This window comes from Haematobia irritans, chromosome 5 (assembly GCF_050003625.1).
Source record: "Haematobia irritans isolate KBUSLIRL chromosome 5, ASM5000362v1, whole genome shotgun sequence".
In the NCBI taxonomy this organism is placed as follows: domain Eukaryota; kingdom Metazoa; phylum Arthropoda; class Insecta; order Diptera; family Muscidae; genus Haematobia; species Haematobia irritans.
In genome coordinates, this window is record NC_134401.1 from 168,152,861 (window position 1) to 168,169,959 (window position 17,099).

A 17,099-nucleotide genomic window follows, 5' to 3' on the forward strand; every position below is an offset into this window, starting at 1 on the left:
CTGAATACTGTTTTTGGAAAATAATCATACAACGATGTTACATATCCAATATGAGCTAAAAATGTCTGTTGGTTTGGCTGTGGCGATGGATTCTTTTTTTATTTCTGTCAAATATTTGCCCAACTAAATAAACATACCTTCAAATGATCATATAAAACCATATTCATACAAAACCTTAAAATATATACGGCCGTAAGTTCGGCCAGGCCGAAACTTTTGTACCCTCCACCATGGATTGCGTAGAAACTTCTACTGAAGACTGTCATCCACAATCGCATTACTTGGGTTGCGGTAACACTTGCCGATGGCAAGGTATCTTTTAAAACTCCCTAACACCGTCTCCTAAATTACAAGGTAGTCCATACGTAGTATATATTAAACTAAAAAAGGCCGATTAAATACGTATATAATTAAGTTTAAAGTTTCTATAGAAATCGGATGAATTTTGCTCCTCCAAATGGGGGCTATATATAATTATGGACCGATATGGACCAATTTTTGCGTGGTCATTAGAGAACATATACCAACACCATGTACCAAATTTCAGCCGGATCGGATGAAATTTGCTTCTCTTAGAGGCTCCGCAAGCCAAATCGGGGGATCCGTTTATATGGGGGCTATATGTAATTATGGACCGATATGGACCAATTGCAATACCATCCGACCTACATCAATAACAACTACTTGTGCCAAGTTTCAAGTCGATAGCTTGTTTCGTTCGGAAGTTAGCGTGATTTCAACAGACGCACGGACGGACGGACGGACATGCTAAGATGGACTCAGAATTTCACCACGACCCAGAGTATATATATGCTTTATGGGGTCTTAGAGCAATATTTCGATGTGTTACAAACGGAATGACAAAGTTAATATACCCCCATGGTGGAGGGTTTAAAATCTATGGTGGAGGGTTTAAAAATCGACTTACATTGATTTTCTACTTTAATCCCCCACTCTATTACTATTGATATTATTCATATCACTAAATAGTAATGTTCTGATCATAGATTTTATAAACGACAAATTTATTAGAATTAGCTACGTTCAGAAAAACCCATTTCCAAATATAAGTTATTTCGGTAGCTCATACGCACCCTTGTAAACAATATCACGTATACGTACCCCTTAATCTGCTTCAAAATGACTATGTAAATAATTCAAATAATAAAATATCCAAAATTTAAAGTTTTCTAAATCCTATAATCCCTACTCCCTATTAATCCATATTAAATCTAAGGTCATTCACATTAACTTACCGCATCCATTATGTGTGACAATACCGATGAACCATCCCCAACTAACCTTAACCGTTGATGACATGGTTTTGCTTTTGCCTTACTGTTTGGGTTAAGCTCTAAAGACTTTGAAATTAATTGGCTAAATTCTCTGTATGTGTCTCACACCCGATGATGCCTTAACATCCTGAAACCTTCATCCTTGGCGATGAGCATGTAAATGTGTGAAAATGTAAATCTCGGTTAAAACTTTTACCAAAGCAGTTCTAATTTGGGCTAATAGAATGAGCAAGGGTAACATATGCTCATATACTTTGGAAAGTTACATAAATTGAGATTGCGTTTTTTCTGTTGTTGTTTTTGCTTGTACCTAAAACTCAAAATCCCTGAACGCATTGAAAAATATCAGGCAACCATGTCAGTTCGATGTGACCGGGTGGATGTGTGTGTGTCTGTGCATCCATATGGATATGTGTCAAGTTACCACATCCATCACATGACACGCGAATAGCTATCAAGCAGCTTCTACGAAAACAGAAACCATTTTGGAACAACAAACCCAACCAACCAACCCACAGCCCATCCTCCAGTGAGAGCTGGTACTAGTAGTGATTGATGGCCTATAAATTAGTCATTTGTATACAGATGCATTGGATGTGAATTGAGCTGTGAGATGTGTGTACGGAACCTAGTAGACCTTGTCCTTGTCAAATATGTTTAGACCCAAATCCACTTGACAGTGCAAACCAAACAACCATAGACTGTGCAAATTCGCCAAAGCGAATTGATTTGAGCGTAACATATATGCTGGGCCACATATGGTGATCCATAGACACAAAAACAGGGTTATTCAGCAGAATTATTTTAAGAGGATTTGTTGTTTTTACTAAATTAAATTATTTCTAAATTTTGTATTGATATTTATCGACAGTTTGTCTGTCTGCCAGAAGTCTTTGGAAATCTAATAGCCCTAAAGTTTTGTTGCTAACATAAGGGATTCAAATAGAAAATTTTAAAGAATTCGCTTGAAATAGTCATCATGGAATACATACGGATTTCGAGTCAAAAATTAATATACCTGTAAAGTCAATTTTACAGGTATATTAGGTTGGACAAACCCCCTGATTTTCTTGGTCGATTATTTAAATTTAATGTGATCACGGTTGCCACAGTTAAAAGAATTCAAAAAAATCTTAGATTTTTACTACTTGATAGATTGGTAGCATTCTTAATGTTTTGTGTAGATTTTGAAAATTATTCCTTCCAAACTAAGAGGTACTTATCTTTTCTATAGAAATAAAATTCTGACAACATTTAGAAATACAATTTTTTGCAATATTTTCTATAGAAATAAAATGTTCCAAAAGAAGATTTTTTGTTTGATAGTTTATTTTGGTAAAATGTTCTCCAAATTATTGTTAATTTTTTTGCCTCGAGTGGTAACCGTTAATGTGATACTAGTTGGACCATTTGAACGTCTTTATCAAAAAAAAAAATATATATATATATATATATATATACGCAACTAAGTCCGGCCAGGCCGAATCTTATGTACCCTCCACCATGGATTGCATAGAAACTTTTACTAAAAACTGTCATCCACAATCGAATTACTTGGGTTGTGGTAACACTTGCCGATGGCAAGTTATGGTAAAACTTCTTAACACCGTGTTCTCAATTGTAAGTTAGTCCATACGGTGTATGCATTAAACAAACCAAAAAAGGCCGATTAAATACGCAAATAATTCAGTTTGACAAAATTTTCTATAGAAATAAAATTGTGACGAAATTTTCTATAGAAATAAATTCTTGACACAATTTTGTATAGTAATAAAATTTTGACAAATTTTTCTATAGTAATAAACTTTTGACAAAATTTTCCATTGTAATAAAATTTTGACAAAATTTTCTATAGAAATAAAATTTTGGTAGATTATTTTTGGGGATCGGCTATATATAACTATAGACCGATATGGACCAATTTTGACATGGTTGTTAGCGGCCCTATACTAGCGCAATGTACCAAATTTCACCACGTACCAAATTTCAACCGGGTCGGATTAATTTTGCTCCCCCAATAGCTCCGGTGGTCAAATCTGGGGATCGGTTTAAATGGGGGTTATATATAATTAAGACCGGTATGGACCAATTTTTGTATGGTTGTTAAAGACCATATACTAACACAACGTATTAAATTTCAACCGGATCGGGTGAATTTTGCTCTTCCAAGGGGCTCCGGAGGTCAAATCTGGGGATCGGTTTATATGGGGGCTACATATAATTATGGACCGATATGGACCAATTCCTGCACGGTTGTCAGAGACCATATATTAACACCACGTACTAAATTTCAACCGTATCGGATGAAATTCGCTTCTCTTAGAGGCTCCGCAAGCCAAATCTGGGGATCGGTTTATATGGGGGCTATATATGATTATGGACCGATATGAATCAATTTCTGCATGTTTGTTAAAGACTATATACTAACACCATGTACCAAATTTCAACCGGATCGGATGAAATTTGCTTCTCTTAGAAGCTCCGCAAGCCAAATCTGGGGATCGGTTTATATGGGGGCTATATATGATTATGGACCGATATGAATCAATTTCTGCATGCTTTTTAAAAACCATATACTAACACCATGTACTAAATTTCAGCAGGATCGGATGAAATTCGCTTCTCTTAGAGGCTCCGCAAGCCAAATCTGGGGATCGGTTTATACGGAGGCTATATATAATTATGGGACGATTTGGACATATTTTTGCATGGTTGTTAGAGACCACATACTAACATCATGTACCAAATTTCAGCCGGATCGGATGAAATTCGCTTCTCTTAGAGGCTCCGCAAGCCAAATCTGGGGATCGGTTTATATGGGGGCTATATATGATTATGGATCGATTTGGACCAATTTTTGCATGGTTATGAGAGACCATGTACTAACACCATGTACCAAATTTCAACTGGTTCGGATGAATTTTGCTCCTCCAAGATGCTCCACAAACCAAATCTGAGCGTCGGTTTATATGGGGGCTATACGTAAAAGTGGTCCGATATGGCCCATTTGCAATACCATCCGATCTACATGAATAACAACTACTTGTGCTGAGTTTCAAGTCGATAGCTTGTTTCGTTCGGAAGTTAGCGTGATTTCAACAGACGGACGGACGGACATGCTTAGATCGACACAGAATTTCACCACGACGACGGATGTGAATTAAAACAAGTAAGGAAAGCCTAAGTCGGGCGGGGCCGACTATATTATACCCTGCACCACTTTGTAAAGTGGATATGGGAAAGATATATATGGGAGCTATATCTAAATTTGAACCGATTTCAATAAAATGTAGCACACTTGATTACACTACTAATTGTACTCGTAGTGCAAAATTTCAACCACATTGGGCCAAAACTCTGTCTTCTAGGACCATATTAGTCCATATCGGGCGAAAGTTATATATGGGAGCTATATCTAAATCTGAATCGATTTCAACCAAATTTGGCACGCATAGCTACAATGCTAAATCTACTCCCTGTGCAAAATTTCAACCAAATTGGGCCAAAACTCTGGCTTTTAGGACCATATTAGTCCATATCGGGCGAAAGATATATATGGGAGCTATATCTAAATCTGAACCGATTTCAATCAAATTTTGCACACTTGACTATACTACTAATTGTACTCCTAGTGCAAAAATTCAACCAAATTCGGCCAAAACTCTGGCTTCTAGGACCATATTTGTCCATATCGGGCGAAAGATATATATGGGAGCTATATCTAAATCGGAATCGATGTCAACCAAATTTGGCACGCATAGCAACAATGCTAAATCTACTCCCTGTGCAAAAGTTCAACCAAATTGAGCCAAAACTCTGGCTTGTAGGACCATATTAGTCCATATCGGGCGAAAAATATATATGGGAGCTATATCTAAATCTGAACCGATTTCAATCAAATTTTGCACACTTGACTATACGACTAAGTGTTATGTTTGTACAAAATTTCAAGCAAATCGGTATAAAACTCTGGCTGCTGGGTCCATATTAGTGAATATCGGCCGAAAGATATATATGGGAGCTATATCTAAATCTGAACCGATTTCTTCCTAAATCAATAGGGTTCTATTCTGACCCAAATTAGGAACATGTGCCAAATTTGAAAGCGATTGGACTTAAATTGCGACCTAGACTTTGATCACAAAAATGTGTTCAAAGACAGACGGACGGACGGACAGACGGACATGGTTATATCGACTCAGGGACCCACCCTGAGCATTATTGCCAAAGACATCATGTGTCTATCTCGTCTCCTTCGGGGTGTTACAAACATATGCACTAACTTATAATACCCTGTTCCACAGTGTGGCGCAGGGTAAAAAATTTGTGATATTTTGCCAAACAAATAATAATTTCATAATTACTTTAGACCAATTTTTGACTTTTTAGAAGCCATCATGGTGCAATGGTTAGCATGCCCGCCTTGCCTACACAGGGTCGTTGGTTCAAATCCAGTTTCGACTAAACACCAAAAAGTTTTTCACCGGTGGATTATTCCCTCTCAGTAAGGCTGGTGACACTTCTGAGTGTTTGAAAACTTCTCTGTGGTTTCATTGCAATGTGGAACGCCGATCGGATTCTAAGGTCCCTTATCATTGAGCTTAACATAGAATCGAGCAGCATTCAGTGATAAAAGAAAAGTTAACCACTGTGGTATCACAATTGACTGTATAGCCTAATTGGGCCTGAAAAATCTGGCTAACACTATACCTAACCTTAGGTTAACGCATTTAAAGACATAGTAACGCATTTTGCACCACTAGGCCTAATCTGGTCTAGGGCTTATAATACTCCTTGCCATCTGTATACAAATAATTGATTTTGGGATGTGTTCCTACGAAAAATTTGAACATTTCCTTTGAACTCGGGACCAAAGAAAAAATTCCACAAAATTTCGAGCAAAGTCAAAATTATTTCGGTATCTAATTCTTCACTTAGGTTAAAGTGGCAGCCCGATTAAGTGTCAGGCTCACTTAGACTATTCAGTCTATTGTGATTCTTCACTTGGATCTGTTGAAAAACGCTTCAAGGGTTAATTGTTCCCTAAAATGCACTGGTAATCTTCCATTATCATCATATCAACGATTTTTGCCAATGAACCGAGAGAAGGTTAGGTTAGGTTAGGTTAGGTTAGGTTAGGTTAGGTTAGGTGGTAGCCCGATGTATCAGGCTCACTTAAACTATTCAGTGCATTGTGATATCACATTGGTGAACTTCTCTCTTATCACTGAGTGCTGCCCGATTCCATGTTAAGCTCTCTCTGGTCTCTAACAACCATACAAAAATTGGTTCACATCAGTCCATAATTATATATAGCCCCCATATAAACCGATCCCCCGATTTGGCTTGCGGAGCCTCTAAGAGAAGCAAATTTCATCCGATCCGGCTGAAATTTGGTACATGGTGTTAGTATATGGTCTCTAATGACCATGAAAAAATTGGGCCACATCAGTCAATAATTATATATAGCCCCCTTATAAACCGATCACCAGATTTGACCTCCGGTGCCTTTTGGAGAAGCAAAATTCAACCGATCTGGTTGAAATTTGGTACGTGGTGGTAGTATATGATATTTAACAAACATGCCAGAAGTGGTCCATATCAGTCCATAATCATATATGGCCCCCATATAATCCGATCCCGAGATTTGGTTTTGGAGCCTCTTGGAGGAGAAAATTTCATCAGAGTCAGTTGAAATTTGGTACATTGTGTTAGTATATGGCCGTTAACAACCATGCCTAATTAGGTCCATATCGGTCTATAGTTATATATAGCCCTCAGATAAATCGATCCCCAATCACACAAAAATTTGTCCATATCAAGTTCATAATTGTATATAGCCCCCATATAAGCGACCCTCATATTTCAATTCTGGCTCTCGTGCAAAAAGTCCATATCGATTCGTAATTATTTGTAGACTTAGCTATACATAACTTTTTTGTCTGATATATACCACGTATGGACTAACCCACAATTTAGAAAACGATGTTAAGAAGTTTTACGATACCACAACCCAAGTAGTTCGATTGTGGATGACAGTCTTTCGTAGAAGTTTCTACGCATTCCATGCTGGAGGGCACAGTGGATATTTTTTCTCATTTTTATGTATTTGTAATAATTTTGCCAAAAAATAATAGTTTGGACCACGTGTCCATTTCTCGATTGTAATTCCATTTGCAACACAAAGAAGTATTGACCTCATACCTCATAAAGCAATTTTATATTCTGAATTGTGGCGAAATCTTGAGTAGATCGAGATATTTCCATCCGTCCCTCTGTTGAAATCACGCTCACTTTAGAACTAAAAAAACTATCGGCTTGAATTTGCAAATGTTATTGCAAATGGGCCATGTCGGCTATAACCTTCATACAAACCGATTCCTCAGATTTGACTTCCGGAGCTTCTTGGAATATCAAGTTTCATTTGAGCCATTATAAATTAAGAACGTGAATTTATAATATGCCCTTAGGATATGTAGCCCCATAAATACATAAAAAATCAGATTGTTTTTGTTGTTTTGTTTTTTAGTCTTTTTATTTTCACAATATGGAAATCCGAAACAGCTGTCTTCCCAACTATTTTCCCAAAATAAGCCATGATATCATTACAAGTACTAGAGTACGTTGTGTGTACTTTGTACAAACAAACAGTCTCGAATGCGCATCACTATCATAAATGCATTTTGAAAAAATCATTTTACAATGAATAACTGCCAAATTCGTTAAATCTTCTCACCCTCCTTCCCTCTCTCTGCGTTTTCTATGTCTTAATCCTTTTTTTCAAAAACTCAGGTTCTAGAAATATAAATTGTCATACTTACATCCTTATCTCCCAAACGTTCAACACGACAATGCAGAAATCCGGTTTGTCCCACTGTTACGGTGACATTACGCGGCACATCGAAATCAAAATATGGTAGGAGATTCGTTGGTGATACTGTGGTTATATCCAGCGCTGGGTAGGTTGAATATGTTGTCAAGGATTCTGTAAAAAAAGATTAAGAAGACGAGGCATAAATACAAAAAAAATAAACATGAGTAATGGTAGTGGCATGGGAGGGGGGGATGCTTAAACAGTGAGTAAAATGTAAACATGATTAAAGAGCAAAAGACTTAAGGAGAAAACGACCACCATCATTTGGCCGTTCGTTGGATTGTGGAAATTTATGCTGACATTTTCCAAAGGCATATGTGAATTTATGTTAATGACTTTCAAGGCGCCGTTGCTATGGTTGCCGTTTCATCAGATTATAAATGCCCATTTACCCTTTTCCCCCAGACTCCGTTTCAACAATAAGAGAAGTGTGTTTGCATGTGTGCGAGAATATGACGGACCCATTTGACTGGTTAAGTAGTGGAAATCATAAAAATGAACACTTGGAAAAGTAAATAAGAAACAAATAAATAAACAACTATAAAACAAAAAAACAAAAAACAAAAACAAAAGAGAAAAACCGAGACATTGTTAATCTTATGGATCACTTCAGGCGTTTTTCATCATTTTGTCGTCATCGTCGTCAACATTATTGGCCAAGAGTTTTAATGTTCAACTTGGAACTTTTTTCCTCTTTAGTTATGTTTTTCTTCATTTTTTTCATTATCACTGTTCCATTTTCCTTGATTTTTTTGCAAGTTTATATTTATTGCTTCTGTTGATTCACCAGAGAGAAAGAAAGAAAGACGACTACAATATAAAATCAAAGAAACAAGTGGAGAAAAATATTAATAAATTCCAAATGGGATGCCTGAGTTCATAATAATTATAAAAGTAGAGGAAAACTGCTGCAGCAAGCAAATAACTCAAAACAATGGGCGACAAATTATCATAAAAATATCTCCATCATTTATATGCAATGAAAATAATGGCAAGCTCTACTAGATTTATTTCTCAATTTTAATTTTTTCTTTTGTAACCTTTTTTTGTTTTGTTTGATTTCTATTTCAAGTTAATTGAAAAAAACTTCAAGTGGAAGCACTTAAAAATGGTCATAGCATAAATGCTCACTTGCAACATGGTAAGTAATTTTTGGAGGAGTTTTGCTTAAGGACTTTTTATTTCAAATTAATATCGAAGGCTAAAATGGGCAATGGTAGTTATATTCTGCTTATTCATCGTGATTCAATGGCCAATTCATTCAGAGATATTGCAATCCATTTAGTAATATTTAATAATATAGTTAACAAAGGGAAATAATGAAAAAAATGCTGCAAGTATAAAAATGGATTATATTTAAATAGTACACTGAAAAAATATTTACGTGGTATTAAAGTTTACGCAACCTAAATTTAAGGGATGCGCAATTTATAAAATTTCTTTTAAATAACGAAATTTTAATTAAAAAAAGTTTATCATTTTTGCTTAAAAAAAAAAAAATATAACATTTAGGACAAGAATTTTGGAAATTTGCGTTCCTTCGTTAAAGCCTTATATCCTTATTTTCCTTTTATATCCCTCCGTTATAAAAAAAAAAAATTCCATACAGTTTGGATAAAAATTTCATGAAAACAAAAACTAATCTTCCAGATTTAATCAGCACGGCGTATGAAAATCCCATATATCTTTGAATAAAAATTTCATAAATTTCTTCTATGCATATTTAGTATATTTCTACAGAAGACGAACGTCTATTAAAAATCACTGGGGAAAACTTAGCCTAGAGCCATACTTCATACTTTGCTGCAGTCGAGTTAACCTCAAGCTGTTCCGTTCCAGTGTCTAAATCACTTTCATGGTTGGCCATATATTCATTGAATCTTTTTTTTTCTTCACTGCTCTCCTCCTTTTTGCAAATCTTAAGATCCACTTAAACTATGCACTCTTGACATAGTCTATGTATCAACAGAAATTTGAAGCAAGTATCCCCAGCAGCCAACGTCACCGCAACAGCACCCACACACACGCACACATATAAGAGTAATGAATTTAAAGTCAACTCTCAGGCAAACACAGTAGAGCACACACACACCTACCCACCCACCCGCAATCGCATTGATGGATTCTCTTCTGTGGTGTATATTTTTTTGAGTGAAATATGTTGCATGGGTTAAAGTACTCTTAAAGGCACTATGGTAGACACCAAAGCCCTGAAGCATGCGAGACTATGTGAGTGTGCTTTTGCCAATGAGGGTAAGGTAAACTCAATGGTTTGTTTTACCACTACTAGTGCAATGACAACAACGAGAGCATGTAATGTATAGTAATGCCCGTTAATATATTTACTCAATTTTGTATCCATACGAACTAATATGTGCATTAGTATTTGCGATAGTAAGCTTTGGCGCCCTCCCTTTAGTATACGGGAGAAACCAAATAGATTTGGTTTCAAGTGAGATTTTATGGATGGATAAAGAAGGAAATAAGTGCATGTGTTGGCTTTCGGATATGATAGTCAACTTAAGTGTAATCGATTGAGTGTCATGTAAGAAGTGCGCAGCGTTGCAGTTGAGGCAAGCACCTAGTGGAAGTAGCAGAGGGGACTGAATTTAATATCATAGGGTCTCTCAGAAGTGGATACCCTGGATTTTGCCCACATTTGGGACAAGCCTGAGAGGTTAATTTTAAATAGAGCTCGACCGAAGCGTTTTTTTTTTTTTTGCCAAAGCCGATGTTCGGCAAAAAAAGCAATAATCAGACGAAATATTTTCTTGAAATTTGGAATTAAAGAAATTTGGTATGTTTTAGTTCAATATTAGCATATTTTATTCAACAAAGGCAAATAAAAAAAAAACAACAATAAAAGATAATTCAGTTATAATCAGGGATCCGGAGCGGAGCGGAGCGTGGAGCGGAGCGGAGCAAGCCCTTTTTTTGCCGGAGCGGGAGCGGCATTTCTAAAATCCGGAGCGGAGCGGGAGCGGAGCGGTTTCCAAATGAAAAACCGCTCCGCTCCGAATAAAATATTACTTGAATGAAATGTGTGACTTTGAAATTACTTAGTACTTAGCGTAGTGTAAGTAAACGTTTAAAATGTAATATGTATTTTTGTACGTACGTACATTGGGGAAGACACAAAGTGTTTTTTTAGTAATTGTTTTCAAAAACGGCAAATGTCAAAATATATCTCTAGTATGTGTTGTAAAAGTAACAACAGTACTTTCGATCAATTTCATCCCGTATTACTACAAAAATGTTTGTAATGAACGCCAAATAAATGCAATTAAACGATCTTATTTATATTTAATTTTTTAGTTTTCTACACTGAAAAAAATATTGTCGTGAAGTCAAAGATTTCATGTCCTTAGAATAAGAATACAAATTTTGCTTAACATGGAAGACGCATTTCTCTAAAATAAAGTTTTTTTCTTGTCCAAAAGTCAATAAACTTTTGAATGAAGTTGTAATGTCCTTATAATAAAGTGATTTTACTTAAAAATGTGTATCATAACATGAAAGATAAAATTTTTGAGGTAAGGTCAACGTGACTTTAATAATTAAGAAAAATTCTTTAAAATTAATAAAATTGTATTTAAATTTGTTTCCTTTTTGCATCTTGCCTACAAAGCAAAAAATCGTTAAAAAATAAGACAAGTTTTTCAACACTTTATATTAAAGACGCTTGTTACTTGAAACATAGCATAATTTCTACTGGAAGTCCAGTCTTAATATGGAAAATAAAATTGTCGTTAACTCGTTTTTAAAGGATTTTGATAACAACTGACGAAAAAAATCTAAAAAAAATTAAAAATTAGCATTTGCTTCCTAGAAGCAAGTACATAACCCCCAAATTTAAAAGATAATTGCGTCTTTAAAGTATCCTTACTTGTATTCTCCGCTTCTTTGGCTCGGAATTAATACCCAAACTGTTAAAGTAAAGACAAAATCTTTGGAACCGGGCATGCTTTTTTTCAGAGTAAGGACATTCATAATTGCTTTACTATTGTACTATATCCTAGCATTCTCTTATTTCTGATATTAGTTCTCGAAAATTTAATTAAAATTATGGATAGTTTCAATTTTGGTTGAAAAATGTGCGCATATACATTTATTTAATTTTTTCTCACATTGAAAACTAATGACTTGATTTGTATTATTGCATGTTATCTACTTTTTTGAGAACGAACATTTCTTAAAAACGCTGTTCGAAAATGTATTTTTACAATAAAGGGGAAAAAAGCGAAATTAGGTAACACTAGATCTGAGGTTGTTGCAAACATACACTGAAAAAAAGCATACTCGGTTCCAAAGATTTTGTCTTTACTTTAAAAAATTTGGTATTGATTCCGAGCCAAAGAAGCGGAGAATACAAGCAAGGACACTTTTAAAACACAATTCTCTTTTAAATTTAGGTTTTGTGTACTTGCTTCTAGGAAGCAAATTTTAATTTTTCGCTTTCTCAGCTTTTTTTCTTCATATGCTATCAAAGTCTTTTAAAAACGAGTTAACGGCAACTTTATTTTCCAAATTAGGACTCGACTTCCAGTAGAAATTATGCTATGTTTGAAGTAAAAAACTTCTTTAAAATAAAGTTTTGAAAAACATGTCCTATATTTGAACGATTTTTTGCTTTGTAGTCAATATGCAAAAAGACAACAAATTTAAAGACGATTTCATTAAATTTAAAGAATTTTTCTGAATTATTAAAGTCAAATTGACCTTAGCTTATAAATTTTTTGTTTCATGTTAAGATACCCATTTTTAAGTCAAATCATCAAATATTACAAAACCTTTTCTCTACGTCTGTTGCAAAACAAAAAAAAAACTTTCGGAGAGTAGTTACTTCTACTCTGTGTATAGACTTTCAATTCCAATCAGCGTTGCCGTTTTGGTCCGATCGGACCAAAATTGGTCCAAAAGATTTCTAATTTTTAAATTTGGTCCATTTTGGTCCATTTTCATAAATTTGGTTTCTATCACATATTAAATAGTAGATGGTGCACCGCAAAGAATATTGTCGGGAGGCCAAATATTTCACATGCTTAAAATACGAATACGAATTTTGCTTAGAATAGAAGACGTATTTCTCTGATATAAAGTTTTTTCCTTGTCTAAAAGTCTCTAAACTTTTCAATGAAGTCAGTTTGTCCTTATAGCTAAGTGATTCGACATAAAAATGTGTATCCTAACATGAATGAAAATTTCGTTTTAATGAAGTCAAAATGGATTTAATATTTCTGAAAAAATCTTCAAAATTAATAAAATGTGTCAACACATTGTTTTAAAGTCATTATACCCTAAACCACATAGTGGTTAGGGTATAATAAATTTGATCTGCCAAAAAATGTGCCTACCAGAAATATTGATTTTAGACCCCATAAAATATATACCGATCGACTCAGAATCACCTCCTGAGTCGATCTAGCGCTTGGTGTCCGTCCGTCCGTCCGTCTGTCCATGTATTTGTTGTTCACAGGATTCCGGTGGCAATTATTAACCGATTTTGATGAAATTTGGTACAGGGAGTTTTTGGGCACAACGACGAACGCTATTGAATTTGGAAGAAATCGGATCAAATTTTGATATAGCTCCCATATATATGTATCGCCCGATTTCGACAAATGGGGTCACGCTGTGCTTTTTTTTCAAACGGATCGTCGCCAAATTTGGCAAAAGGTAATCTTTTTCATCGCCCTTCAAGTCTGCAAAATTTCATCCAAATCGGTTCAGATTTAGATATAGCTCTCATATATATGTATCGCCCGATTTTCCCAGATTTAGCTATAGCTCCCATATATATGTACCGCCCGATTTTTCTCGAAGAGGAGCGGAGCGGAGCGTGGAGCGGAGCGATTTTTTTTTCTCGGAGCGGAGCGAGGAGCGGAGCGATTTTTTTTTCTCCGGAGCGGGAGCGGAGCGGAGCGAAAAAAATGGACCGCTCCGGATCCCTGGTTATAATATTCTTTTAAAATTAACAAATTTTTTAATATTCAGCAGTTTGATATTAAAGGGTGGTTAAAATGTAAGGGCCGATGTTGAATGTGAACCACACCTAAACGCCAAGTTTTTTTTCCGAATTTTATTTGCCATTTCTCTATTTCAGGCTTACTCAATTTGAACCATGGAGAGATACACAATCCAACAACGTGTTAACCCTCTAATGCGCAATCCCGCCTTTCGGCGGGCTTCGTTAAATCAGGAAGCTTTTAGTAAAACATGTCTTAAGACAAAAAAAACAGTTTAAAATAAAAAGAAAACTTAGTTAAAACTGTTCAAGAGGCTTTGCAGTATATACTGAATTTTACCGTATACATTTTTCTTGTTTCGATTTCTTGCTTTTGTGTCGCAAACATTGAATATTTAATCAGCTGGCAAAAAAATGTATGCATTAGAGGGTTAAAGTTATCCAGATTTATTATGCAAATTTTCGAAGAAAATCATCTTCAGTGATGAGGCACATTTTCACCTCAGTGGACTCGTCAATAAACAGAATTGCCGCATTTGGGCGAATGAGAACCCAAGAGTGATTGTCGAAAAACCAATGCACCCACAAAGAGTGACTGTTTGGTGCGGTTTATGGGCTGGCGGCATCATCGGGCCGTATTTTTTATACCCTTCACCACTACTGTGGTACAGGGTATAATAAGTTTGTGCATTTGTATGTAACGCCAAGAAGGAAAAGTCTGAGACCCATCGTTTAGTATACCGATCGTCTTAGAATTAAATTCTGAGTCGATTTAGCGATGTCCGTCTGTCTGTCTGTCCGTCTGTCTGTTGATGTATTTTTGTGTGCAAAGTACAGCTCGCAGTTTTAGTCCGATTGTCCTAAAATTTGGTATAGGGTCCTGTTTCGGCTCAAAGACGATCCCTATTGATTTTGTAAAAAATCGGTTCAGATTTAGATATAGCTGCCATATATATTTTTCACCGATCTGGTCATAATTGGCGTGTATATCAACCGATCTTCCTCAAATTCCGTACATCCGAATATTTTATGAGTCTCGAAAAACTTGCAAAATATCAGCCAAATCGGTTCAGATTTAGATATAGCTCCCATATATAGCTTTCGCCCGATTTACACTCATTTGCCCACAGAGGCCAATTTTTTTCTCCGATTTAGTTGAAATTTTGCACAGGGAGTAGAATTAGCATTATAGCTATGCGTGATAAATTTGGTTGAAATCGGTTCAGATTTAGATATAGCTCCCATATATAGCTTTCGCCCGATTTACACTCAAATGACCACAGAGGCCAATATTTTGCTCCGATTTAGTTGAAATTTTGCACAGGGAGTATAATTACCATTGTAGCTATGCGTGCCAAATTTGGTTGAAATCGGTTCAGATTTAGATATAGCTCCCATATATAGCTTTCGCCCGATTTACACTCATATGACCACAGAGGCCAATTTTTAACTCCGATTTAGTTGAAATTTTGCACTGGGAGTATAATTAGCATTGTAGCTATGCGTGCCAAATTTGGTTGAAATCGGTTCAGATTTAGATATATCTCCCATATATAGCTTTCGCCCGATTTACACTCATATGACCACAGAGGCCAATTTTTAACTCCGATTTAGTTGAAATTTTGCACAGGGAGCATTGTAGCTATGCCTGCCAAATTTGGTTGACATCGGTTCTGATTTAGATTTAGCTCCCACATATATATGTTTTTCTGATTTCGACCAACATTTTGCTTGTAAAATCGCCACTGCTTAGTCTAAAAGTTGTAAAAATGACTCTAATTTTCCTAAACTTCTAATACATATATATCGAGCGATAAATCATAAATAAACTTTTTTACTAAAATTGTGTTCCACCCTATTGCATTAGCCATCTTAAATTTTGAGTCTATAGATTTTGTAGAAGTCTATCAAATTCTGTCCAAATCGAGTGATATTTAATTGTATGTATTTGGGACAAACCTTTATATATAGCCCCAACACATTTGACGGATGTGATATGGTATCGAAAATGTAGATCTACAAAGTGGTGCAGGGTATAATATAGTCGGCCCCGCCCGACTTTAGACTTTCCTTACTTGTTTTTTACTAACATTGTGTTCCTCCCTTGTTTTTACTAACATTGTGTTCCACCCTTGTGCATTAGCCGACTTAAATTTTGAGTCTATAGATTTTGTAGAAGTCTAACAAATTCAATCCAGAGCGAATGATTTTTAAATGTATGTATTTGGGACAAACCTTTATATATAGCCCCCAACACATTTGACGGATGTGATATGGTATCGAAAATTTATATCTACAAAGTGGTGCAGGGTATAATATAGTCGGCCCCGCCCGACTTTAGACTTTCCTTACTTGTTTCAAAATGAGGCCGGTCAGGCAGTTACTGTGAATGGTGTTCGCTATCGTGAGATGATAACGAACTTTTTATGGCCCGAATTGGAAGATACGGATGTGGACGGTATGTGGTTTCAGCAGGACGGTGCCACTTGCCACACAGCTAACGAAACAATGGCTCTTTTGCACAACAAATTCAATGGCCGTGTTATCTCACGTAATGGCGATGTCAATTGACCACCAAGGTCATGTGATTTGACACCGTTGGACTGTTTTCTTTGGGGTTATTTGAAAGAAAAGGTGTACGTCGATAAGCCAGCAACAATTCAAGAGCTAAAGGATGAGATAATTCGGCACATTAACGGCATAGAACCTCCATTATGCCTCAGCGTCATCGAAAATTTGGACCATCGGATGGAGGTGTGCCACCGAGGTCTCGGCGCCCATTTGGCCGATATGTTGTTCCGTACATAATTGAGTAATACCAATATATAATAATAAAATAAAATTACAATAATTTCCTGAATAGTTTGTTTTTTATTCAAAATCAACATCGGCCCTTGAAAATTTAACCACCCTTTATAATGACAAACAATGATTTTTTTTTATACTTTTTTAAGTATTATTTATA

At 35.8% G+C, this 17,099-nt stretch overlaps 1 protein-coding gene across 1 annotated transcript in view; it reads right to left on the reverse strand.

The window, feature by feature from the left end:
* Positions 1 to 17,099, reverse strand: part of dpr1 (defective proboscis extension response 1) — a 707,346-nt gene that overhangs the window by 337,257 nt on the left and 352,990 nt on the right. The window contains exon 2 of the mRNA XM_075312145.1: positions 8,117 to 8,280. Within this exon, the coding sequence (XP_075168260.1) occupies positions 8,117 to 8,280 (164 nt within the window). The remainder of the gene's footprint in view (positions 1 to 8,116; positions 8,281 to 17,099) is intronic.